We start from the raw sequence: 27,508 nt of genomic DNA on the forward strand, positions 1-27,508 counted from the left end.
CTCCTTGAATCCTGGTGGTTGGTAGTATCGGCCGTCACTTTGTGGAAATGATTCATCGTGGAGAACAGAAAACAGTTTATATCTCAGGATTCGGGAATGGGAAAGCGAAAAAAAATTGAGACGGGGCAGGTATTCCCGCCTGGAAGCCCTAATGGTGACTGACGTCAGGGGTGCCGGGTAGTCAATCACACCTTGCTGAATGAATGGATAAAGGAATGAAGTGATGAACTGCTAGGCGGTGGAGCCTTTCTTTTATGTACTAAGCAGTGGACAGCCAGTAAGGATTCCCTTTAGAGGGGAATGACATGGGCTGAATTCCATTTCAGGAACATTAATTACTAAGGATCTTTATTCTCACTCTTAGGAGAATTAGCCTAGCTAGAAGGTTTGACCAAAGAACAGTAGCAGGATCTCTCTAAGGAGCACACTCCTACCTCTGCAGACACTTCCTTTAGGGGACCCTGGTTGATGCCAGCGTCAACACTTGTTGAGAGCTATTTTCTACCCCCAGGTTTTTTCGGGCATTTGTAATTCCAATCCATTTGGGCCACTTTTACTCCTTGGAAACCGTTTCTGGCGAGGCCAGGAGATTAGACAGAAAGTATAAGACTCCCAGGACCCGAGGGACGCTGTCGTCCCTGCAGTCACCCTTTCTTCCCACGAGGACATTCACCTTACTGGGTCTAGCTCTGGTGTCAGTAGCGTGTGCTCCTAGCCCTCCACACGACCAGGGGGCGCACTCGGTCACTGGCCCACCTACTTCGCAGGCGCGCGCTGTCCCTCGCCCCGCCGGGGTAGGCCACATCCTCGAACCCAGAAGCCACGTCAGAGTTCCAAGGCCAACCAATCAGAACTGTCTATGTACTAGCGGGGGTGGGGCTGCCAAGGCCGGTGGAAGATGGCGGCGGGGGCGAGGTGAGCTGTTGGCAGTAGAAAGGGTTTGGGCGCGGGGGGAGGGGAACGCGGAGCGATGGCCCGCGCCGGCCGTAGGGGTAGGTAAAAAGCCGTCGCGCCGTGGGTGTGGGACAGAGGGAGGGTAGGATACCGGGGCGCCACGAGAGTATGACGGGGCTGTACGAGCTGGTGTGGCGGGTGCTGCACGCTCTGCTCTGCCTGCACCGCACGCTCACCTACTGGCTCCGTGTTCGGTTTGGCACCTGGAACTGGATCTGGCGGCGCTGCTGCCGCGCCGCCTCCGCCGCGGTCCTAGCGCCGCTCGGCTTCACGCTCCGAAAGCCCCGGGCTGTAGGCAGAAACCGCCGTCAGCACCGTCACCCACGAGGGGGCCCGGGTGCGGCCGCCGCCCACCCCCGGCTGCGCTGGCGCACAGACGCCCGTTCCCTGGAGAAGCTGCCTGTGCACATGGGCCTGCTGATCACCGAGGAGGAGCAGGAGACCAGCTACTCGGACATCGCGAGCCTCGTGGTGTGGTGTATGGCCGTGGGCATCTCCTACATTAGCGTCTACGACCACCAAGGTGAGACCCAGCGCAGGTAGGGGGACCGGGGCATTTCCGACCGCGGGGACCTTACAATGGGCAGGTGTGTACTCGGGGCGCACGGCTTATCGCAGCCCTCCCGGCTCCGCGAGTTTCTTGTCCTACGGCCCTTGCATGAAGTTACAGTGTTCGCGCTTTCGAGGAAGGGGAGTAGGAAAGCTTTATTGAACACCTACTAAGTCCTTGAATTCGACCCAGTCTCTTTCTATACATTTTTAAAACATTTCTTATTCTCCATAATGCCACAGTAAGGTAAATAGCATTCGTATATCTTTGTTTCACAAGTGAGGGAGCGGAGGATCAACAACATTCACTGATTTGTCCAAAGTCAACAAGGTAGTAAAATAGGGAGATTGACATTTTAGCCAGTCTGTGTTTTTCTACATATTTACCCTTTTATTACACTACAGTGTTTCTCCAGAGGTTCAAGGCACTGATCTTCAGTCACAGTCAGGCTGTGGAGGAGTTATGCATAAGCTGAATGTTTGGGGCCAGGTGGCATTTGAACTGGGCTTCTGAAAAGTGCGTGAGTGACCGGATAGGCAGAAAAGAAAACATCACCTTTTGTCTTGGGAGGTCTGGGATGGATCCTCCATCCTCAGTGGCTGACACAGTACTTGACACAATAATTGTCCTTCCATAGTTTGGATTGAGGGAATTTGTGCAAACACCAGGTGGCTACAAACCAGAAATGGAAATTAGTTAAGGCCTTTAAGCACTCTGCTGGGCATTATCCTTGGAATCTTCCGTTTAACTCCATGAACTCTCAGGCTTGCAGGGAGTAGACATATACTCACATAAGTGACATGGTCATTAACACGAAATGGTGGGTGTAAGGAACCACTGATGAGAAGAGGGGAGAGATATTCTGAATGGAGGAACTTGAGAAGTTCATGCAGAGGGATTTAAGCTGGACAAGGAAGAATGAGTAGGAGATAAGGTTATGGAATGCTCCAAATGCGAGGTTTGGGTTTCAATCATATCCTGAAAGCAGTGGAATTTCCTTAGAGATAAAGGTGTGATGAAAAGATTGATTTAGGAGTATTGATATGAAGGACAAAAACTTAATCTTTTAATATTTGTTCAATAACTTAAATGACTGGTGTGTTCCACAGAAGCTACAACTTGATTTTTAATCTTTAAATCTTTGCCAAATAGATAGGTTTAGTGTGGATCTATTTTTTTAAAGGCGGGCACAGCTCACAGTGTGAGGACTGAACTGACAACCTTGGTGTTACTAGCGTCACGCTCTAACCAACTGAGCTAACCAGCAACCCCCTTAGTGTGGATTTTGTCAGAAAGGGTAGGTCGAGGTCTGACTAACTGTAAGAGGGCATTAGAGTAACCTTTGATTGACTTATAACATTTCTTGAAGCCAGCAAGATATATGGTGACTAGAGCCTATTATCATCCAATGATTTGTCCTGTAGGGTGAAGCTTAATATACTCAGGGACTGACATTTCATGGAACTTGCCTACGAATTCTGCAGAGGAATAGAAATCATGAGACTGTTAAAAAGGAGGTATAATCTTTGCTTAAAGCAATGCATCAGATAGATTTATTGCCTTGGGATCAAAATAAGGGAAGCAGAAATGGAAATTAGTTAAGGCCTTTAAGCAGTGTGGTGAATTTACTTACAAGCGAATCACTTATATCCAGGTGATTCTTTTAAAGCGAGGTCCTTTACCTTCTAGTAGGGAAGAAAAATGTAGAGCAAATACTTTAACTTGGTGACTGTGCCTGCTAACACAGATTCTAATATTGTCACACTTCCTTGTTCTGGCAATTCCTGTTATTGAATTGCTTATGGGATTCAGACATATCCTGTCCCATATTCTGTAAAATAAAAATTATTGGTAATGAAAAGGAGGAAGTCAAGCTGTCCAAGTATTGACTGATAACCAAAAGGAGTTTTAAAGAGCATTTTCAGCGAATGGACATAGAGTACTTGGTCTCTCTATAAAAGCAGTTTTAATTATTTCTTAAGGGATAAGGAATAATTTCATTGTCTAAAATAAGAGACTTTCCATTTACCCATTCTTGGTTTTGATTGATTGAGTCATTCATCCATTCATTTACCAGCCGACAATTGAAGTACCAGATACTGTTCCAGACATGAGGGCGCACCAGTAAACAAAACAGAGAAAACTCCCTATGTTTATGAAACTTAAATTTTAGTGGAAGTCTGACAAATATTATAAATGAGTAAAATATGTAGTATATTAGATCATAAATAATGAGGAAAAATAAAGCAGGGAAGGGGATGCTGAAAGTCAGTGGTGGAAGAGGGGGTACAGTTTTAAATAGACTGGCCTTGGAAAGCCTCAGTGACTTTTGATCATAGACCTGAAGGACGTGAGGGAGCAGCCATGTGGATATGTGAGAAAAGTTGTCCTTAGAGATCCGTAAGCTTTACTCAGTTTTCTCCAACAAACTTTTATTTAAGCTATTTCTATATAGGTATTTAACTTATAAAAAATTCTATTGACATACTCACAGATGCCAGATTTATTGAGCACCTTCTGTGATATAAAGTACTGAGATACAAAGGAATACAAGAAGTTGTGTCTCTTAAGGAGTTTGCACTCAAGTTAGGGGTATATACTAAATATTATACCAGCAAATATATAAATGCTAGTGAGTGGCACTTTTTAAAATGACTATTCATTCTAATTATAATTGGATCTAGATTATACTTAATCTAAAAAATCCATTGATATTTACCACGGTTTGACTCTGTGAGCAACCTGAGCCTTTTATTTTCATCTACGTGCAATACTACTTGATTATAATGATTTCTGCCAGTATTTCTTTAATCTATTGAAAATTGGAATTTTCTCAGGAATTTCTAGAGCTCAGAAGTCTAGTAAGGAAACTTGGCTGTTTTTTGTTAACGAAATTATAATTCAAGAAATGACCATAACTAGGATAGTACAAAAATTGCGGTTTGGGGCTTTTGGTGCTATAGTTGTGTGGGTGCTCTGCTTGCCTAGGTCTCACTTCAAATATGCCTAGATCCAGGTTATCTGGACATGTATTATTATCTTCAGTGATGGAACCTGTTCATATTGCCCAGCTGTATTGGTGCCATGCTGGAAACCTTGCTACAGGGCAGTATTTTCAAAACATGGTCTGTGGAAAGTCTGTGAATGAGTCATTGGGGATATAAGAAATACAGATTCAACACAATCGATCAGACCTAATTAGGGAATGTGACCTGAGCATGTCTATTTTTATCAAATGATCTAGACGATAGATGTGTACACTGAAGTTTGACCCTAAAAGAAATCAAAGGATGCTCTGCTACTTACCTTAAATCAAATTATTCACCCTTCATGTTCCTATTTGTGAGGGAGGATAATCTGGGTGGGTGTTAATGTTACCCACTGTAAATTTGAGAGCTCCAGAATAGGCTTGCCTTCTATGTGAGGACTCAGTAAAAGACAAAAGAAATCTATTTTGTAGCTCTTTTTAGTGTCATGTTCATTGTTGTAAATCCACACTAGGTGTCTTATGAAATAGTTTGTGGGTACAGATTTCTCCCACTTGTTGTTAAAAGGGCTGCCCGGTGTACTGCCAACCATCCCAACCTATTCCTCACTATTTTATATACCTTTTGCTTTGTCCATAATTAGGTTAGTTGTTGTTCCCTCTGGTCCTTTTCCTGGGAAATGGTTATCAACCTGTTAAAACAATGTCGTTGATCATTGTTTAAGTCTATCCATCACCTCTTAGATAGTCTCTACTTTCCTTTCCTAGTCTTGCTCTGTCCTTGAATCTACTTAAAACTGTGCATCTAAGGGTACTTCTTTTGTCTATTTTTTAAAGTATTAGTCATATGTATTAGTGCCTGAATTTTCTTCCTAGAGTGTAAGCTCCACAGATGGTATCTAGCCTTTTCATTTGCATTTGTCCTACAGAGTGTAGCTTGGTGTTAAGCCTGTTAAGGTCTGCATTTTCTGGAGATAAGAATAATGAACTGAGTTGTAATATGTTTCCCAACACAAATACTACCGAGAAGCCTAAAATAATGGAGGAAAAGAATGTAAGTTTTCCCCTCGTTTACTTATTTGGCACACTGACACATGCTATTGGCAAATATGATTTTATTAAGTACTGCTATTGTCCTTATTTTGAAATACAAAGTTGCCAGAAGTTTTCATAGTCCAAATGTAAATGTCATTACATTTTAATCTACCAGACAGTGCAAACGAGTGTACCTGGCTTTCCCTTATGTGGTCCTGCATGTAAAGGGGCATCAGAGTCCCAGCCTGCACCTTGTACAGGGCACTTCTAGCGCAGAATTTCACATTTATCAGCCTTCTGGGATGTCGTCTTCTCCTTTTGCTACCAGAAGACTAGCTACTAGCCACCAGTAGATCCAACAGGATATACAATCCTTCTATATCCATTCTGACTATCACCTCCTGGACGACCTCTCTCAACTGTTCCACCCCCAGTTTAACTCTCTTTGGAAAGTTCTGTCCTGCTTTTGTTACCTTTTGAAATGACCTCATTTGCTGGATCAATGTATGAAAATAAACCTTTACTTGACGGTAATAATTACTCTGTTGAACTCTTACTATGTACCACACACTATGCAGAGAAGGACATTAAATCCTCACGTCAGGAAAGTGAGACTTAGAAAGCAAGTACCCACACCTAGCAAGGAGCACATCTAGAATTTGAACAGATTTTATTGCACAGCTTTTGTTCTTAACCTTTATGCCATACTGACTCACACCGGTAAGAGAGTGTGACCGTGATGCGGTCACTGTTCCTGACTGGAGGGGCCTCTTAGAGCCTTGGTAAAGTGGTAGTTATCTACAGATGATAGAAATGATTTGTAAAAGGTATTTAAAGGCAGATAGAATTATTTTCATACCACTAGTATAAATGTTTATCCTATAAGTTATAGGACACACTGTCCTTTTTTGATCAGATAAATTGAACTTTATGGGGCTCCTGTTCTATATTGAACTACTTATTTGTCGGGTAAGCAGAGTATGTGGAGATATTCTCACTTTTTAAATGTGCAACCAGAGGCTGAGAAAGCACACGAGCCTTGTTCATTTTACACATCTCTTCTGCTGAAGGGCTGGGACTTAAACCCCAGCCCACATTCCCTTGTACAGTGCCGCCATTGCACATTCCCTTGTACAGTGCCACAGCATGCTAATTTGTTTTCTGTGAGGTATCCTGCGGCTCTCTTTTGAAATGAAGTTATTTAGTAGCTTATAAAATTTGTTTTATTATGACTACATTCATTCATGTAAAATTTTAATGGCAGATTTTTTTCATTTTTAAATAATTGCTCCGTAAGTATATGTTTTCCTCTCTGAAATTTGATTCCAGTAGTGTTATAATTTGATTGTTAGAGAATTAAATGAGAGTTACCACTAGATAACTTACATAGGTGTCTAGTTTAAGAAGAAAAAAGGCTACTTTAATGATTGCATTTATTTATAAAGAGGTATTACTTTAGTCCCATAGCTGGAGAGATGCTTTATAACTAAGATATTTCAGTGTTTATCTCACTTTTCACCCCTTTGCTTCCCTTGTCCTTATAAATACTTGCTGGTAGGTACTTTTTAAAAAAAATCTGTTTCTATAGAAGGAAGGGAAAACCACAGTAAAAATTCTAATTTCAGATTTAGAAGAAGATATACTAAACGTGTGTTTTAAAAGTCTCATTTTATAGAATTAATTATTCATTTCACATAAATTTTAAAGGAAGCAGTATTTAAGGGATACAGATAAGATTTGCTGACTGAATACTTGTCTAATTAAATTCCTTGTTACTTGGTTTCCTTAAGTTGAAAAAATATGTATATCATGTTTTTATGACCTCGTTAATAAGTACATGCTTGAGTATATAGGTAGACTAAATATTGAGACCGATGTAAAATTCTAAAATGTCATTTTAACTAATATAGTAGAGATTTTTAAAGACTCCAATAATGTACCTGAGTATAGTATGAGGTGTGATAAAAATACGGTGAATGTTTAAATAAAAAAAATTTATTACAGTAAAAGACACATTGCCATTAATTTCCTTCAAAATACTCCCCTTCACTTCAAACACATTTATCCCATTGTTCTTAACCACTTTCTGAAGCAGTTCTGGAAGTCCTCTTTCGTGAGTGTCTTTACTTCATCTTCCATCATGACAACGCTCCCTGTCAAACATCGCTTCTGGTACGGCAATTTCTGTCAAATGAAAACATTACAGTGTGTCCTCAACCACCTTATTCACCAGATCTGGCACCGTGTGACTTCTGGCTCTTCCCCAAAGTCAAAATGACCTTGAAATGTTAACATTTTGACTCGATTCAGGACATCGAGGCAGCCACGACAACGCAACTAAATACACTCAATAAAAGAGGTCTTCAGAACTGCTTCAGAAAGTGGCTAGGATGATGGGATAAGTGTGTTCGAAGTGAGGGGAAGTATTTTGAGGGGGATAAATGGCAATGTGTCTTTTACTGTAATAAAGTTTTTTAAATTTAAACTTTTACTGCATTTTTAGATCACACCTTATATATAATCTAATAGGTGGGTGAGGCCTACTTAATTCCACTCTTTTTGAAGTATTTTTCTCTCCAGGCTTCTGTGACATTACATATGGTTGGATTTCTTCCTATCTCACTGTCAGTTTGTTCTGAGCCTTATGTCTGGCTTCTCCTCATTTGCTCCACTTGAAATTTTGGGGTGTCTTAGGGTTTTGTGCTGTATGTGTGCCCTATGTGTGTCTTTCTGTTGTTCACTCTGTCTCCTAGATCGGGTCCACAAACTTTTTCTTAAAGGGCCAGCTAGTAAATATTTCAGGCTTAGTGGGCTCTATGGTCCCTGTTTCAACTACTCAGTTCTGCTGACGGAGCCAGAAAGCAGCCATGTGACTGTGTTCTAGTAGCAGTAGTTTGCTGACCTCTGCCTCGCTCTCAGATTTTCCGATCTCAGAAAATACTGCTACCTTCCGACAGATTGCTCAAGCTAAAAACTTAGGTGTCATATATGAGTCCTTTCCTACATCATATTCCACCTGTAATCTATCAACAGGCCTCCTTGGTCTGACTTCTAGAGTATATCAAATTTCCCACTTGTTTTGGTTCCCTGTTGTAACCACCGAAGGTTGAGTTATCATTATCTTTTGCCTGGATTACTGTTGTAGGCTCATGGTTGGTCTTCATTTCTATCTGGCCCTTATACAGTAGTTCCCCCTTAGTGTGGAAATGCATTCTAGCACCTCGTGGATGCCTGAAACCGCAGATAGTACTGATCCTCATATATGCTATATTTTTTCCTATACATACAGTTACATGTCACTTAATAATGGGGATGCATTATGAGAAATGTGCTGTTAGGTGATTTCGTCATTGTGTGAGTATCTAGAGTGCATTTGCACAAACCTAGATAGCATAGCTTACTACACACCTAGGTTCTCTGGTATAGTCTGTTACTCCCAGGCTACAAACCTGCATAGCATGTTACTCTACTGAATACTGTAGGCAATTGTAACACAATGGTAAGTATTTGTGTATCTAAACATATCTAAACATAGAAAAGGTACAGTTAAAATACAGTATAAGAGAAAGTGTGTGTGTGCATGTATGTGTTTAAAAAATTTTTGGGTCTTTCATGTATCTTTTCTACAAGTATATGTATTTCCATATAGTTTATACTTGGGAAATTGCGAGAGCGTGAGATATAGGTAGTTGTAGAGCAAAAAAACAATGTAAAATTCTTTAAATCATTATTGCAAAAAGTTATTTTATATTCCCAAGTCATTCTTACAGAATTCAATGATCTGCTAGCTCTGGGAAACCTTCAAAAGCTTTTTAAAAACATACTGTAGTCCTGGTTTTTTCAAAAGATACTCTTCATTTGTAAAAAAAAAAAAAAAAAAAAAAAGGTCAGTTTCATTTATTTTATGGAATTTAACGTTTTTGAAAGGATAATTCAAAATTTCATAGTAAAGTGGATTTATCATTGTTTATCAGCATTAGAAATAGTTACTGAAATGAATGATTAGAAGCCAGGAGATCTGGATTTCAGTCCAGTCGTAAACTCGTGAACAAGGACAATTGCTTGACCTTTCTGGGTCTTATATCCTCATCTGTAAAAGGATGGGATAAAATAATTTTTGCAGTTCATTTCTGTATAATTCTATAATGTATATTTTCTCAAAAATTTGAGTATTTACAAATGTTTTTCTCTTAGATCAGTTATTCCTGAATGAAGCCTCAATTTCCTTTTACATAAAATTACTTTTATGATAGTTTCTTTACTTTTATCATATCATTTTGGCTTTAGTTTAAATTCTGTGAAGGTGAACAGATGAATTATGATACAAGAAAAAGAATCTCCACACAGACTGTGATATTACCTGTCTTACTCAAAGGCACATGTCTTGTTGCATTTCTTGTGTATCATGTGAATGTATACACGTATGTGTAGACTTTGAATCCTGAACAGAATTGTAAGCTGATAATACTGCTTATGGGTAAGTGAGATAAGTACCATAGAGTATAATCAGATTTCAGGATGAGGGCGAGGCTATGAAGTATCAGGAATCATCCAGCTGATAATCTGTCTTATCAATGCAGTTAGCATATCGCAGAAACTATAGTTTTTAAAATTTCATTTCTTCATCCAGATCAGCCAAGACAAAGGTTCTGTTTAAAATAACTTTATGAAAGTCTTCTTTATAAAAGATACTCGTAGCTATCTATGCCTTTGTGTAATATTCTTCCTTTTAAACAGAATTTCTGTTTGTGTGCAGTAAGGAAGTTCCTGCTTTTATTGTGAGAGGTTCCTGGAAACTTCTTAAAAATTCCATTCAGTGACATATCTGTTAAGGTTTTGTTGTTGTTAGGTGTCACTTTGTGCACTGATAATTCAGTTTTTTAAACATTGAGCTCCTGCTATATGGAAGGTGCCTTAGGGGAAAAGAGATGAGTAAGACACAAGTTCACAACTAGGACGGTAGTTTAGTAGGGAGGTTAAACTATAACTATAGTAAGAAGTAGAATATTGGTTTATTAAGGAGTTTGAACAAAATGTGTGTATTTGGAGGAGGTGAGGGTCAGTCAGAGGAAGGAGGCACATCTGGCTGGGGGATTGAGGGTAAATGACATTTCAGGTCCTGTGAGAAGTTAGGAGAATTTTACAGGTGTGGGACTGGGTAGGTAACATAACAGATGGGGTTGGAGTCATTCTGATTTTTGGAGGAATGTGAGGCAGTCTGATTTGCTGGGGATAGAGTACTATAGGGGCATAGATTCATTTATTTCATAAACGTAAATTGTTTCTACCCACCGAGTGTGGAAGCATGGGCTAGAATGCTAATTCTGCCCTGAGCAGCTTGTACTTAATACAGTAAGTATTTTGGGAGTCATGGAAGATATTAAAGATGGAATGTGCCGGGTTTGAAGATGTACCCAAAGAAGACTGATCTTGTAGTCAGTCTAGTGATACTTGAGAAGAGGCAGGAAAGACCCATTAGAGAGAAGGTGATTGTAAAATTATAAAGAAGACTGTTGCTTGGAACAGTGGGGATAATGGGCAAAAGGAAATGGGTACAGGAAACATTGCTGTAGAAGAGTGTATGGATTCAGCATATTAATAGGGCACTGGCGGCTGGTGGTGATAATGCTAGAGAGTATGGAAGATACCTGGGTGGCTGGGCGCGTAAGTGGTGCCTTTATTAGAAATAGAACAAGAAGTTGTTTTTTTTTTAGTTATATGAACAGCTTTACAGCAGTTATATTTTTAGATGACCTGTTGTCTCATTACCCTTATATTAATACATTTACTGTTCTCATGTTGCCTATTGTCTTATAGGCCTTGTCCCTAAGCACATACAAGTTTCACACTTACGGACTGCTCCATTTCTTTTAACTTCATGTGATACTGTATAAGTGTTCGAGAGCTAGCTTTAAAAGATAAGCTGCCAGGTTTTAGATTTGTTCCTTTTCAGATGTTGATAGAACTTCTAGGTAGGATTGGATGTTTGAATGCACTGGAAATGTGAGGAACCAAATGCTGTTCTTAAAATGTTAATGTTTTGTTCGTCATGGATGTTTTGCATTAATTTTAAGTTTTTAAAGATAACACATTGTTATTATTTATCTTAATTACTGAGTTTTGGGCACTCCCTAAATTTTGCTTCACTCATCTTACCCTTGTCCTGGTCCTGAGTGGTTTTAAAATCCCGTGAGTAACTAGACTCAGAGAAGGAGGAGTACTTGGACAGAAAGGGCTGCAGTGGGAACTTGGAAGAATGATCTCCATTTAGGAGTAGAAAGAGGCAAAGGATTCAGCGCAAAGTGAGAAGGGGCCATTCAAGGAGCAGATTGGGAGTCAAACCAGGAGAAGACATTCCAACAAGCAAGAATGAGGATAGACTTTTGAGATGAAGCAGTGTGGTCATAACGCTTCAGACAGGTTGAGAAGAATAAAGATTGAGATGAGCTAGTGACCATTTTGCTGATGAAGAATGTCATCCATTGCCTTGAAGAGAGCAAGAGTTCCTGGAAAGCTTTCCCATTTTAATCTGAAAAGGAAGGGAAAGATGAGTGAATTGGTGAGAACTGAGGCATAGGTCTTTTAGAGTATCAAAGAAAGGAATCAGTGTGATGTGAATAGACAAAACCAAGGGTTCCTAGTGTTGGGTTACTATTAAAATGAATAAATCATAGTTGATATGAGAAATAGATTTGTTTAATATTTTATTTTTCATAAAGTCGTATATCCTAGCAGTAGTGTTGTAGAAATTTTACATTTTTAACATAAGAGAATTTTGAAATTCACACACCTTCTACAGTTTATCCCTACAGTAGAGATCCAAGTGTGGTCTAAACTATTCCTTTTCTTTTACTTGCATAAGTAATTGGAAATCTTGTAATAGTTGTAGGCCTGTATCATATGCTTATGTGCTATTTTTGTATCATACATGTGAATTTTATGATTGATTTGTATTGCTACACAAAGTACTGCTATTCTAAACATTGTTATTCAAATAGCTGCTATTAATCACCTCCCTTTAAGGATTGTCTTTGTATTTGCGAGTATCTTTTTTTTGTTGTTTAATCTTGCCCTGGATATGGGTGTTACAGAATGTTCACTTTTGTCTTTCCCAGCTTAGCATTTTAAGGATCCTGGACTTTCATAAGGAGCCACACTCTCAGCCCTCTGCTCTTCTCCATGGATACTCCTTTACCTTTGGAAATCTTTATCATTTCTTGTGTGTATGCCTCTCAACCTTAGGGAGGATGACTCCCAAATGTGTATCTACATCCTCATCCTCCATTTGTGTTCTGTCACCTTCCCAGCTGCACACCTGTAAAATTCTCCTAATTCTTCAAGGGGCCAGCTGAAATGTCAGTCCTCCAGCCATCTCTGACCTGTCATCTTCTTTCAGCAAGTGTTTATTGAGTGTCCGTTCTGTGCCAGGCACTGTGCCAGCCCCTAGTAAAACAAAACAAGTGAGATCCCTGCCCACATGGTGTTCATATGACGACCTCTTTTGATCACCCTTCCCTCACGTCTCTAATCACTTTTACCGTAAACTCTTACCTAAGTGTTCTGGCATCACTTATGTTGAACTAAACTTAATCTTTTCCTTCAAACCAGTTCTCTTTATAGAATTTCCTTTCTTTAAAAAAAATGTTAGCATTTTGTATTACCCAGGATTAAAGTTAACTGTGGAATTTTCTGTGTTCACCTCTAACTAAGTCATGTTCTTTATCAATTCTTCTTTTTAGTGACTCCTTTTCCATTGCTTCATCAAATTATACATGGACTTCTGCAGTAGTCTACTGCCTGGCCTTGTCTGCACTGTTACTAGGTTAATTTTCCTAAATTCCAACACCTTTCCACATTACTCAGAAATTGTTGGTTACCCTTTAAGCAGGCAAAATGGAAAAAAAAAATTAGGCCTATCCCTTGGTCCCTTTTCTTAGTTCCTTTGTACCAGCAGCATTTGTTTGTCTTTTGAGCATTCAGTGTTTTTTTCTTATGCATTTTCTCCATCTAAATATCCTGTCCATTTTCTTCTCTTTTACTTTCTGAGGTCAACTTAGCTTAAGTCTTGCTTATTTACAAAGCATTTCCCTACAAAAGGAGACTGCTTTTGTCTTTGAGCTGCTGTTACACATATACTACCAAGTTGGCATTTATATACAGCATATTCTGTAGATGCCTTGCTATATTCTCCGGCAGTTAATCTTTGAACTGCTTTTAAACAATATATGACTGAGAGGAACAATTGGTAAAGGCCAAAAAGGCAATAGCCACTGGAAGGTTAGACTCTGTGAAAATAACCAAAAACTTGTTTGTTTTTAGTTAGAGCTCTGTATATTAGTTTTATATTAAATGTATGTCACATAGTTCCTTCATCCTCCTCAATGACATGATAGTAATTAAAATTTTAATTTTTCTGCGCATGGCTGGAGGATCAAAAACAACTTTAAGTGGCTTATTTTCATACTTTGAATTTACTAAATTTTGTTAGTTTTGTCTATTTTCTACTTCTTACATAATTCATAGTCCCTGTCATCATTAAAAAACTAATCAAATCGAGGTAATAGTTTTGAATGCACGTCGTAAATCTGCAGGGAAATTACATGAGCCTGGGAGTCAGAAAGATACGGGCTATAGACCACTGTTACAGTTCATAAATCCTTGGACAAGTCCCACGGACATTGGGTCTCAATTTCTTAATCTGTAAATAAAGATGTAAAGTAAAACGATCTCTTAAAATTTCTTTCTAGGTCTAAATTTGTATTATATTCATTTTGACACTAAGTGGTTACCCATATTTTGTTTTGTTTTTTACTTCACTTGAAGCCAGGCTTGTGTATTAATGAATTTTTGTCATTAATGTTTTCTGTTCAGATTCTAGTTTAGAATTCGCTGTCACTACTTCATTTGGAATTTGTTTAGTTCTGTATCCAGTGTTATTTTCATAGCAAGCACCCACTAATTATTGAAGAGGATAAATTAACCTAGTTGGGATTTACTTGCTTTTATTCTTTTTAAGGTATTTTCAAAAGAAATAATTCCAGATTAATGGATGAAATTTTAAAACAACAGCAGGAACTTCTGGGCTTAGATTGTTCCAAATACTCAACAGAGTTTGCGAATAGTAATGACAAAGACGATCAAGGTAAGCATGAATGTAAAATTGAACATGTTACATAGGCGGATGTGTTTTGTGTTTCAAGGCAAATTCTGTCACTCATTGATTCATTCATTTTGCTGTTAGTCTTTAGTGTCACCATCTTTAATTATCAGATTTAGACTTTTCTTTCTTCATCTTGTTAAAAGATAGTTTTCAGAAAAAGAAAAAATCATGACTTTCATAGCTACTGAAAAATAAACACGTGTTAAAGGTTTTATGCAACTCAGAAACCACCAGGAACCAGGTCAATTTTATAACTGGTTCGAAAGAGAATCCAAAGAATGGACACATTTCTAGATCAGGACTATTGAAATGGTGTTTATGTGGGGTTAGAGAGAACCTCTGTAGACAAAATTTGGCATTGCTGTCACTTACCTAGAATCCTATCACTTGTTAAATAGCTTGGAAAGAATCACAGAATTTGATAAGGTGGGTATGTACTATAGATGATGCATATTCCATTGAAACACTTTTTTTTTGTCTTCTATCCTGTGTTACTACTAACTATTGTGATTGTAGAGGTCATTTTAGACTTGTAGAAATTGTAATTTACCCTATAATTAAAATTTTTTATTTTCTAGAGGATTCATTCACAGATACAAGTCATTCTGAGTACTTTGAAAAGAAGGCAGTATATAAATATGTACACAAATATGATGTGTGGGTCCTTTCAGAGGAGAGTAGCTTAAGTATGTTTTGATAACGGAAGTTGAAGGGCTTAAATGGTTTTTGTTTACTGTAAGAATTGTACCTTTATTTTGGTCTGAATGTAATATATCTTGAGATAGATTTTGAAATATATCTGGAAGAGGGTGTTTTTTGTTTTTTTGTTTTTAATGTCTTGTTTGTGTTTTCCTCCAGTTTTAAATTGCCAATCAGCAGTGAAAGTCCTGTCCCCAGAAGATGGAAAAGCAGATATTGTGAGAGCTGCTCAGGAATTTTGCCAGTTAGTAGCCCAGCAGCAAAAGAAATCCACAGATTTGGATGTACATATGTTAGACAGTTTACTTAGTAAGTCATATGCATTTGTTTTTAGTTTTGTCCCACAAATATACAGTATGAAGGAGACTATCTAGGTTCCTTTCACATCATAAAGCCTGATTTTTTTTGTTTTTGTTGTTGTTGTTATATTTGTCATGTTTCTGAATTTTAAAGACCCCTATTGTGAAAATGGTTTTGGGATAATGAAATATGTAGTCTACTCACTTGCATGATGACATACTGGTAAAGGAAAGGAACTAAGAGGATTTTGGTAGGGGATAATGAATTTTCTTAAAAAGAGGACTTCTGCTTGTCAGCCTTCCTCCCTCTGCGATGTTTTCCAACACTGGGAGTGCATTTTCTAATTCTCCAGACACCAACAGGGTGTAATCCCAATGCTAACAACCCAGAGTTAGTGCCAGACTACCAGCTTTAAGGGCTCAGTCGTGCAAGACTGCCCCCACTTCAGACAGCAGTTGGAATTCTCTGACCACCTATACTTCCCATCAGTTGGCTATAAATAGGGAGTTCCCATGACTCCTTCCTAAGGTTTGATAGTTTGCTAGAATGGCTCCCAGAACTCAGGAAGGCACTTATGTTTACTGGTTTATTATAAAGCATACAGCTCAGCAGCAGCCAGATATGAGATACATAGGGCAAGGTGGTGGTAGGAGGTGGGGGTGCACCCTCTGATATAGGTATCAGGTAGCCATGACCTCTTCGGATACAACACCTCTCAGCACCCCAGTGTGTTTCCCTACCTGGAAGCTCTCCGAGTTCTGTCCTCTAGTGGGTTTTATTGAGGCTATATTACCTGGCATGTTTGATGAAATCGTCTCCAGCCCCTCTCTCCTACCTGAAGGTTGGTGGCCGAAAGTTTCAAACCTCCAACCATGTGATTCCTCTGGCAACTGGCCCCCATCATGAAGGTATCTAGGAGCCGAGGAAGAACAACCTCAGTAACATAAACTCTGCTGTGGTTGAAAGGGGCTTATGAATCACAAAATATTCTGGCTTTACCCCTATCACTCAGGAAATTCCAAGGGTCTTAGGGGCTCTGTGCTAGGAAACTGGGACAAAGTCCAAATGTATATTTTTTATTATACTATAAATCACACCGCTCTCCTCCCTCTTTCTTTTCAGTTTGAACTCTCTATTAAGTTTGAACTTAATAGCTATTTAGGAAGTAGTCGCAAGAATATAATCTTATTGTCATCCATGACTCCTTTTTTAGTGTTCCTTCTATTATGGTATACCAAATATACCACTATATGTGTCACGTTGTACCAAATATAACATTATATTTTATTTTCTCCAACTCTTTATATGAAAGCCTTTCATTTTTTATTCTCTCTAGAGCTCCCTAGGAACTTTTTGCCTTAATGTTAAGATCCTCCTGTTTATAGCATTATCCTTGATCTTTTTCAAGAAAGACAATACTTCTAACAAGTTCCTGTAGCCATACAATTTCAGACATATTTTTATTTATTCACATAGAGTTTCCATTTACCTTAGCTATTAATTATGCGTTTTCTGTCTTATTTAACTCTCCATTCTTTGTTTCTCCACTTGGACACATGTCCATCTCAGAGCACAGTCCTTCTCTGGCCTCTTGGTCTCACTAACTCTCTGCTTTGATTGACTACTCACTTCAGACCCCACTCTTCTCTGCTCTGTCATTTCGGCTGTATTCAGGCCGAATGAATAGGCTTAAAGTAGACCATGGTAAGGACTCTAGTCAGCTGTGATGTTGACTATTCCCCGGATCCCGTAAGGCCCCCACCAGGGTAATAATGTGTGAAGGTGTCCTGGAAGTGATGCAGAGACCAAAGGTGGTCCTTCAGGTAGTCAGTCAGCTTATGGAGAAGTGCTGAAGTACTGAGCCCAGGTGTTGCCGTCAGGAGTTGAAGACCCATGACAAATGAAAATGTACACAGTCTGTAAGTTAACTCATTAATCCGACGGAAGCAAACCCTCTGAATCTTGTTAGCCCAGAAAGTTCCCCTGTGACTGCAGTTAATCCTCCCATCTCCCCTCAGCGGGAGGCAACTACTCATCTGTTTTCTGCCTATATTTAGCTTTTCAAGGAATTTTACATAAATAGAATTATATATAGTCCTTTATGTCTTTCTGTGTTTACTCAGCATGATATTTTTGAGGTTCATTATATTGCATGTATTAGTTCATTACTTTTTGTTGGTGAATAGTATTTTATTTTATGGATATACCACATTTTGTTTATCCATTCATCAGTTGACATACATTTGGTTTCTTTGAATAATGCTGTTGTGACCATTCACATACTAGTCTTTGTGTAGACATGTTTTCCTTTCTCTTGGGTAGATAACTTGTAAGGGAATTTCTAGATTGTGTGGCAAGTGAATATTTAACTTTTAAGAAACTACCAAACTGTACCATTTTGCATCCCACCATCAAGGTAAAGGAATCTAGGTTCTCCATATCCTTGCCAAAACATAGTATTGTCAGTTGTTTTTTTCGTTGTTTTTTAATTTTAGCCATTCTAGTGGGCATGTAATATATCTCATTGTGGCTTTAGTTTATATTTTACTAATGATTAATGATAGTAAGCATTTTTCATTTGTATTTGCTTTGGTGAGTTGTCTGTTCATATCCTGTGCTTATTTTTAATGGATTATTTGTAGTATAATTGGGTTTTAAGAGGTCTTTATCTATTCTGGGTAAAAGTCTTTCTTTTATCAGTGATAAGATATGTAATTTGCAAATATTTTCTCCCAGTCCATGGCTTACCTTTTCTTTTTCTTAATTTTTTTTAAAGAGTTTAATTTTTACAAATCCAGTTATCAATTTTTTCTTTTGTGGATCTTGCATTAGTGTCATATCTAAGAAATTTTTGCATAATCCAAAGTCACAATTGTTTTCTCCTGTGTTTTCTTCTAGAATTTGTATAGATTTAGCTGTTGTATTTAAGTCTGTCATCCATTTTGACCCATTTTTTTTTAATAGTATGAGGTATAGTATACCAGTTTTTCTTCCACCACCACTTGTTAAAAGACAGCCTTTTCCCCCTTGAAATACTGTGGATTCTTTGTTGAAAATCAGTTTATTATAAATCTATGAGTTTATTTCTGGGTTTTCTATTCCTTTCCATAGGTCTATATTCTGTTCTTATAATGCTATACTTTCTTGATTACTGTAGCTTATTATATAGTAAGCGTTGAAATCAGCTAGTATAAGTCTTTCAACATTGAGTCTTTTTTTCCAAAGTTGTTTTGGCTGCTCAGAGTCCTTTGCATTTTCATATACATTTTAAAATCAGCTTGTCAGTTTAAAAAACAAACAAAGAAAAAAACCCAAAATTCTGTTTTCATAGGGATTGAGTTGAATCTGTAGCTTAATTTGGAGAGAATTGCCATCTTAACAATATTGTCTTCTGATCCATGAACATCGTATATCTCTCCATTTATTTGGGTCCTAATATTTCTCTTAACAATGTTTTATACTTTTAGGATATAGAGTTTCTACTTCTTTTGGTTAATTTATTTCTGTTTTGTTCTTTTTGATACTGTGGCTAACAGAATTATTTTCTTAATTTTGTTTTTGGGTTATTTGTTGATAATATATGGAAATACAGTTGGTTTTTTAATATTGATTTTGTATCTTACAACCTTGATAAAATTTACTTAACAGTTCTAGTAGTGCTTTTTATAAAGTCTTATGATTTTTCAAAATACAAGATTGTGTTGTCTATAAATAAGATGATTGTTGCTATCTCTGCTCAGTTTTTCTATGTTTAGTTTTATTTTTTTTAATCTGGCTTTCTGTGTCCATGGTTTAATGTGGCAGCCAATGATTTGCACACTGATGGTGCTCAAACACCTTAAGTTTGTAAGGCTTCTAAAATCTCTGTGATGTTGGAAAGTGCATTTAAGTCAGTTCGCAAGTTTCCTTGCCTATATTTACTGGACTTTCTTGCCTCCCTGCATTACCCCTCCTTCCCTGGTCCCATGCTTCCGCCTTTACTGAGTAGTTTCCCAGTCAACAATGGATGTGTGGAGAGTTTATCTGAGCCCTTATTTCCAGGATCTCCCTGTTAAATTTCTGGCCATCATACTGTTTACCCTAACTGGGCTACAACTTGAGAAGAGCAAAACTGTGGGTTTTCCTCATTTGTATCCTTTTGAGTTTGTCACTTTTAGCAAAACCACAGGTTTTCATCATTGCGCCTTCCCTCTTTCTCGCAACCTCCAGTCCCACATTGGGTCCATATCTTTTGGCTGCAAGCAGCAAACCTGCCAGTTTTTGCTGTCAGCCCTGTGCTGATATAACTGCAGTTCTTTCCAGTTATTGGGGGTAGACTTGAGCGTTCCCAGACAGGAAGGGCAAAGATTTTTACCGTTCTCAACCTAAAGCTCTAGCTGGTGTCTTTTTGTTTTGTTTTGTTTTGTTTTGTTCTTTAAAGAATAATTGTCTGCTTCTGGTTAATATCCAGTGCCCTTAAGTGATTGATTTTTGTCCAGTTTAATACATTTTGTTTGTTTGTTTGTTTTGAGAATTCATCACTTTCTTCACACCACTATTAGCTGGAAGTACCTTCTTTTCTTTACTGAAGAGAATTTGCTTTTTCAGCAGACAGAGGAATGTATGTTCTTCTGCTGAGTCCACCCACTCTGCCAACATGGACTTTTAAAGAGACTTTGTTAGGAAAATATTCTTTATTACTGCAGGATGGCCTGTCTAGTGTAGTCTCTGTATTTAACAAATGAAGGAACGAAGTAAGCACTGGAGAGGTTGTGCGACAAGAAGGTTAGTGGCAGAACTGTTACTAGAAAATGTTTGAACCTGGGTCTCTTAAATTATAGCATCTTTTCTCTTATACCAGGACATTTATTTTAAGATTTATTTTACTCTATTTATAAGCACTTCAAATATCCTTATCCCCCCCTTTTTTTCCTCAAGCCACGTCTCATGTGGACGCCAGTGTGGAAAGCAGAAAATGGCCAGGCCTTTGTGGAGGCAGGTGTACAGCCTCCTTTTCCCCTTCTAGGGGGTCAGCCTGAGGAGCACTGAGAACATTTGTACTGTATAGTTGGAAATTGGTGTTTCTGGGTCCTTAGCTATGAAATGAGGGGTGAGGAAGGGAAGGAGTGTAGATATTTTTTAAGTCTCTTCATCTAAAGTTATTTGACTTTGTGACCAGAATAAGCAATTTTGCCCTTAAAGCAGTGCAGTTACCGGGATGCCAAGAGAACACTTAACAAGTTGAGTCTTGAAAGACAGATGGGATTTGGGGGGAGCTACCTGTAGGGTTTAGGGTAGGAGTTGGCTTACCCCTTTTTATCATGGAATCGATCCAGTTAAATGCACTGGAGAGAAAACTTCCACATTTGGAAATAACATAGATAATTAAAGAATATGTTGGGCAGTGGGATGGGGGTATGGAAACATACAAGTGAAGTGGCTGAAGAGAACTGATACTCAAAGCCTAAGAAGCCAATTTGATGAACAGATTTTGCCGTAGGTCATCTTATTTGAGAGCAGTACATGCTAAATTCCTGTGTATGTGTTTCTTTCCAAGGTTCAAATGGTTTCCCTGATCCTGATGTAGTATTGAAGTTTGGTCCTGTGGAGAGCACATTAGGCTTTCTTCCCTGGCAGCTGAGATTGACTGAGATTATGTAAGTAATTCAAAGTGTACTGACTTTGGTTCAATTCAGCAAGTGTTTCTTGAACCAACACTGTACTAGGCATAGGGAATTCCCAAAGAATTACAATACTGGATCCTTTCCCTCAGGTATTTCACAGTATCAGTGGTAAAGTAAAGACATACAAATGGCGCAGACCCAAGAGAGTGTATGGCTGTGCAAATGTTTGGAACTGACACCAGTTAGCATAAGGAGATCAGGAGAGCGAGATCTCTGTGGGCCAGAGTTGTTGGTAATAGAGAAAAGATGTGGCTTGATCTGCAGTGTATAAAATGAGTGGAATTTCTGTAACTAGAGAAAAAGGGAGAAACATTGGCATGGGCAGGGAAAAAAAGAAAAGTTGGGGTGGGGGAGTGAACATCACATTTTACAGAAATAGTGAGGGAACTAGCCACACCAGAGCAGGGAGTTAGTGTCCGATAGTGTATGAGATGAAATCAAATAGTTTGGGGATGTAGACATTGGGAATACTTTAAATACCAGCTTAAGGAATGTGTATAATTATTTAGACAGGCAGTAGGAAACAGTTGAACCTGTGGATAATGCTGGAATGGTGATTTTTGAAGATTTGTTTAGCAGCTGAGTGCTTAGTAGATTGGATTTGGAAAAAGATGAGCTTAAAAGACAAGTAAAGAGGCCAAAGCTATAATTTAGGGGAGAAAACAGTGATGAGAATGAAATTGCTTATTTCGAACAGTTTGGCAAGCTTTTTCTATAAACGGCCAGATAATAAATATTTTAGTCCTTGCAGGGTCCTGTAGCCTCTTGCAACTATTCCTCTCTGTTGCAACTACTCAACTTTTGCTAGTATATCTAAACAAGCACAGGCAGTGTGTGAACAAATGTGTGTCACCATGTTCTAATAAAACTTTATTTGTAAAAACATGTGGCTGGCTCCTGGGTTGTATTTGCCAGTGGTTGACTTAAAATAAAGGAGAGATTTAGGAGCTTTAAAATACATTTAAATTCTGGATTTTAGGAAGAAAATACCACAAATTCTACTTCTCACGAGAAGTAATTACCAAGTAAAATTGCAGGCCTAAGACTTTGCTAATTGTGCTAAAAAAATAGAGAAGAAGTGACTCCTCTAAGTTTTTAAGCATAAGTGACTGGGTGAATTACGGTGTTATTGAGAGAAACGCAAATGTCAAGGGAGCATTGATTTTTGAAGGGAAGATGTTGAATTCAGGATTAAGATGATTTTGAGGCCCTATTTAGATAGAAATGCTTAGTAGCAGGACAGATGAAAATGTAGGAATGGTGTTTAGATAAGAAGTCAAGGTTGAAGATGAACATTTGGGGATCGTCAATATCAGGAAGTAGAAGTAGTTGAACCTGAGAGAATGGAGGACCGCTCTAAAGTGTATGTAGGATAACACAGTACCGAGGGCTCAAATGCTTCAGGCTCAGGGGCTGGAGGGAGAAGAGGTGTCACATAAAGAGGCAGAAAAGAAGATGTAGCATGTTAGAGTCAAAAGGGCTAGTGATCGTTTGGTGCTGCGTCCTCATTTTATAGGCGAGGAAAATGGGAAAGAGACATTGCTCAAGCATCTAACAAGTGGAATTAGAACTCAAATCTCCAAGCTCTGGGTTTCTTTATGGTGGTGTATATTTCTCTTGTCTCTGTTTCTCTAGGGCTTTTTTATGTTATTTCAGGTGCCTTTCAGGTGGGGTCCAAGAAAGGTAGCAGTGATACTTTGTGAGGTTGGGAGTGGTTTGGAGGGAAGAGTGTGTTTTAGAACAGGTCTTGTTTGAATTTTTGCTGTGCAGCTCAATAACATGACTTTGGAAAGCTATTTAAATTTCTCTATATTTGTAAACTGGCCAATTAAATACGGAGTTGAGGATTTAAGTCTGATAATGGACATCAGATTCCTAGCACGTAACAGGCTTTCTCATGTATCTTGGTACGTATGTCTATCTTAGCTCTGTTACACTGAGGTTTCCTCTGTATTTGTCTACCATCCACCAGACTGCAGGCACCCTGATGGTAGGAAAAATGTCTGAATCGTAATACCGAGAAGAAGGGTAGAATCCTGACCGAACAGACTGGGAAATAGCAAGACCCTTCGGAGGAACTGAGGGGTGGTGGCTCTGAGTGCTTCTTGAGGAGTGAGTGGAGATGAGACTTGATAAAGGGGGTAAAATATGGAAGACTTAGGAAAGTAGGTAGTTTGAGGAGGATGACTGAAGCAAGCTTTTGTGAGAAGAATATTACTAAATTTGTCCTTGGAGGCTATCATTTCAGTAGTGAGTAAAAGGTTGATGGTAGAGATTATTAAGAGATGAAGAAATGAAGGGAAGTAGGAGACTTGTTACAGAATTCTTGGCAGTCAGAGGAAGGGTTAAGACTAGATGTCAATTGTCTCATAAAGCTGGGGGCGGGGAAGGAAGGATGAAGTGTAGCAAAAGAACCACAGGGTCATGGTAGGCTTGTTGAATTCTTCTGTGGTGCATGTGACTGTAGAATTCTGAGTGTGACTCTTGTACTCTGGCCAGGTGTTGGGCCAGAGTGTTGGGCTCTGATACTGCTGGAATTTCTGATACTGTTCGGAATTTCCAAAGGCTCACAATAAAGCTGTGTAAGTTAGAGATTTTTTTTAAATGTTAATTATTGAAAATTATTTAAGTGTTTACAATACTTACAGGGGAACCCTTCAGCTATATGTTAACTCTGCCTTTAAAGTACTTGTCTTCACGTTATAATTGTCCCCTTGAGTAATTGGAAATGGTGGAGGTAAATATTGTTCATTTGTTGGTTACTCACCACATGGCTTCAGTATCTTATCACGTGGGGATGCTGTGCTGCTCCACCGGTGTTAAACATAGTTTTCATAAACCGTTCAAGTAGAACCGGATGAATTCTTGAAGCAAATTTGAGTGAAATTCTTTACAAAATAGATCTCCAGTTTTGCATTAACCTAGACTTATGCTTTAATAGGTTCTGAATCTCTATCTCACTGCAAGTTGCTTTTCTCTTCTTGTGGAAAGGAGAGATTATTTTTTACTTGGACTGTTTCATAGTGAGTGTAATAATTATTCAGTAGAAATAGTTTGCATACTCTATGCTTATAATTTACTTTTTTCTGCGCTTAACCTCATTTTGGTCATTACCCTTCTGTTGCCCCCCTCCAAATTACGGTATGTCATCTAATTGCTTTTTTGCCCCTCTGCTTTCTTTTCAGCTCTTTGCCTTCCCACCTAAACATCAGATATGAGGACTTTTTCTCTGCCCTTCGTCAATATGCAGCCTGTGAACAGCGTCTGGGAAAGTAGTGACCCCTGGTGGCATAATTTGATTCCAGGCTTTTGGAGAAAAGGACCCAAGTGACTCTGATGTTTACAAAGCACCTACGAAACCCTATATACACCTAATTCATAATCCTCATAATTTATCAACAAACACAAAAAAGTGTCTTACTTGAGAGTAAGAGTATGTGTGAGTATGTGTGAGTATGTGTGTGTGCGTGCGTGTGCGTGCGTGTGTGTGTGTGTGTGTGTATAGAAATAAACTTATAAATGGGGAAATGCTAGAGAATGAAATACATGGACTTGCACCTTTGAGCAAATAGCAGCACTGTTTCATGAGCTGAAATTTCAGTTTTAAAGGCTTCAGTCCCAACTACTTCCCTGTTTTTGTAGGGAGATGAGTGGGTGTTTAGGACTGTGGTTGTTGTTTTGGGGGGTGGGGAATAATTTTTTTTTGTCTTTCCTAGTGACCAAACTTTAATTTTTAAAAATAATATATTATTAAATGGAGGCATTCTGAGATTGAGGGATTTCCAGAGGAATGGAATTCTGTATTGCTCACATTTTAAAAACTTGCTCAGCACTGGAGCAGAGGGAATACCTATTTTCAGATACCCGTCCATTTTCATCTCATCATTATTGTCAAACAGTGTGACTTGAGAATGTTGATCTGGTGTCCTTGTTCTGGGTTGGGAAAATCATTTGAAAAAGAACTCCTACAACACTGAAATGCAGAATTTAAAATTTTAAAATGTATTAGGCAGTCAAAAAAAGGTGAAAATGTTGTAATCTTAAAAAGTAAATATGGTGGAAAATCCTAAAAAAGGAAAGAAAGTTTGGATTTCCTTTTTTGTTGGTGGGCAATGTGCTAAAGAATACCCAAAGTTGGTTTAATTTCCATTAACTATGTTTATTGAAAATAAGTATTTGAGGGAAGTTACCAGGGCAGCTCTTTTCCTCAAAAGTAACCTGTTCCTCTTTGGAATAACACGTAGGGCCATGTTAGTGCTCATGGTTTTTACTCGGTAAACCCTGATGGTAACTTAGTAGAAGAGATCTTTAAGTAAGATTGAGGCCTGTGTTAAGTAATAAAATATTACCAAAGTCTACAAAAGTAAGTTAATTTTACATGTTCTCTCTCATGACAGAGAACAGCACTGGTTCTGTTATTTTTTAAGTGAATAAATGATTTTTTGATAGGTGTTTAATATTTCTTTCCTCACTGAAACCATTCTTTATATTTGATGGATTTTTTCAGTATAATGGTTACCTAAAATTGTATATTTAGAATGGAGTAGTTTAAATACTAGGTCTCAGAAGTCTGAAAAGTAGCAGAGAAGACTGGATTTGGAAAGCAAGATCTGGAAGTACTTGTCAAATTCTGAAGCTGTGAAGAATAAATGTTCCAACTTTGGATCACACAATCCCATTTATGATTTTAAAAATACACTTGAAATAAAAATGATTAAACTACACTTTGGTTTAGTTGACATTACTTTGCACTTCATAGTCCTTTGTATATTGCAAGACTTTTTTTTAAAGTCTTAATTTATTGCTAAAAGTTTTGTGTGAAGCTACAACATGTCTCTAAACTTTACCAGAGAATTTTTGATTTCTGTTCCCCTGTACTGTCATTCATGTTCTATTGAGGCTTTTTGGCCTTAGTTTAAGACTTGAGTGTATGTGTTTTATAAATGTGTCTTTTTTAAACATTCTGGAATATGTGTGGCTTTAATGAATTAAATTGAAGGGGCCCAATCGAAGTGAAGAGATTTAATATTTGTTAAAATGAAGTTAGTCGAATAATTACCTATTGGGATATACCATGTTTCCCCAAAAATAAGACCTAACCGGACAATCAGCTCTAATGCGTCTTTTGGAGCAAAAATTAATACAAGATGCGGTCTTATTTTACTTAATATAAGACTGGGTCTTATATAATACACTATAATATAACCCGGGTCTTATATTAATTTTTGCTCCAAAAGACGCAGTAGAGCTGCTTGTCCAGCGAGGTCTTATTTTCGGGGAAATAACGGTAGCTAGAGTTGATAAAGTTTTAATAGTTGAGTCTTTGTACTTTATTTTCTTCCATTCTATAACAGTGTAGTGTTACACATCAGAGTAAATCTATAACCTGTGACCTGAGTCTGTTACAATCCTAGAAAGAGACTCTTAAAACAAGTTGCTAAGGATTCTGAATTCATGTATGGGCATTCCAGATCCTTTTCATGAATTCAGCTGCTAGTATGCCCTCCATTCACAACTTGAATGGCATTGGTCATTCTGTAATTCCTGCCAAAATTAGCACCAGTTTTATACTGTCAAGGCTCCCTCTATGCTCCCAAGAAGAATTGATCATTTCAAAGAGTTTGTTTTTATGTGTATTGAAGGATATTGTCCTTAAGTTGTTTTTTCTTGATACACCCCACAATGGAATAATTACCAAATTAAACCTACATTATAGATGGCAGCTTGGAGCATACCAAGAAGTCAGAGGGTTGGAATTCTGTTCCCAATTCTGGTTGTTTTTATTTCTTAAAAGTGATCATTGTTGTTAACAAAGATTGAAATCTGGTTTTGATGCAAATAGCAAATTCTGGTATATTGTGACCAAGGCTTAATAATGACTGAAGAGAGAAAGGTGTTATATTGTTAATGAACTGTGCCAAATACACTGCATATCTACAAATTAATCTTGGAATGTATGTTACTTGATAGCTCCCCTCCTGTGTGATGGTAGAGTCAAATCCTTGTGATGTTTTGTATGGCTGTGGACTTTGGCAACATGTAAATAATGTGTAAAGCAAGTTTTTATGATTAAGGAATCAAATTTATTGAATTTTATGATTGAAAGTTGAAATTTACCATGTATGAACAAAAACAATAAAAGAATATACTCTTTTCATGGA

The 27,508-nt window shown here is 38.2% G+C and overlaps 1 protein-coding gene across 2 annotated transcripts; it reads left to right on the forward strand.

Moving 5' to 3' along the window:
- Positions 1-877: 877 nt before the first annotated feature.
- On the forward strand, positions 878-27,508 carry NUS1 (NUS1 dehydrodolichyl diphosphate synthase subunit). 2 transcript variants are annotated; one of them, XM_019741371.2, is made up of 5 exons: positions 878-1,477; positions 14,542-14,667; positions 15,544-15,693; positions 21,221-21,320; positions 24,533-27,508. In XM_019741371.2, the coding sequence occupies exons 1-5, from the start codon at positions 1,063-1,065 to the stop codon at positions 24,621-24,623; spliced, it is 882 nt and encodes a 293-aa protein (XP_019596930.2). In that variant the 5' UTR covers positions 878-1,062; the 3' UTR covers positions 24,624-27,508. The 2 variants fall into 2 exon arrangements, with proteins under 2 accessions (XP_019596930.2, XP_019596931.2); XM_019741372.2 differs by lacking the exon at positions 15,544-15,693 and having other exon boundaries at positions 924-1,477.

This window comes from Rhinolophus sinicus, linkage group LG05 (assembly GCF_036562045.2).
Source record: "Rhinolophus sinicus isolate RSC01 linkage group LG05, ASM3656204v1, whole genome shotgun sequence".
Lineage (NCBI taxonomy): Eukaryota > Metazoa > Chordata > Mammalia > Chiroptera > Rhinolophidae > Rhinolophus > Rhinolophus sinicus.

Bases quoted from the DNA above. Each gene is read 5' to 3' on its own strand.
- NUS1 (XM_019741371.2), top strand. From the start codon at position 1,063: ATGACGGGGCTGTACGAGCTGGTGTGGCGGGTGCTGCACGCTCTGCTC. The intron at 14,668-15,543 runs GTAAGCATGAAT...GTTTTCCTCCAG, and splicing joins TAATGACAAAGACGATCAAG to TTTTAAATTGCCAATCAGCA. The intron at 15,694-21,220 runs GTAAGTCATATG...TTTCTTTCCAAG, and splicing joins TATGTTAGACAGTTTACTTA to GTTCAAATGGTTTCCCTGAT.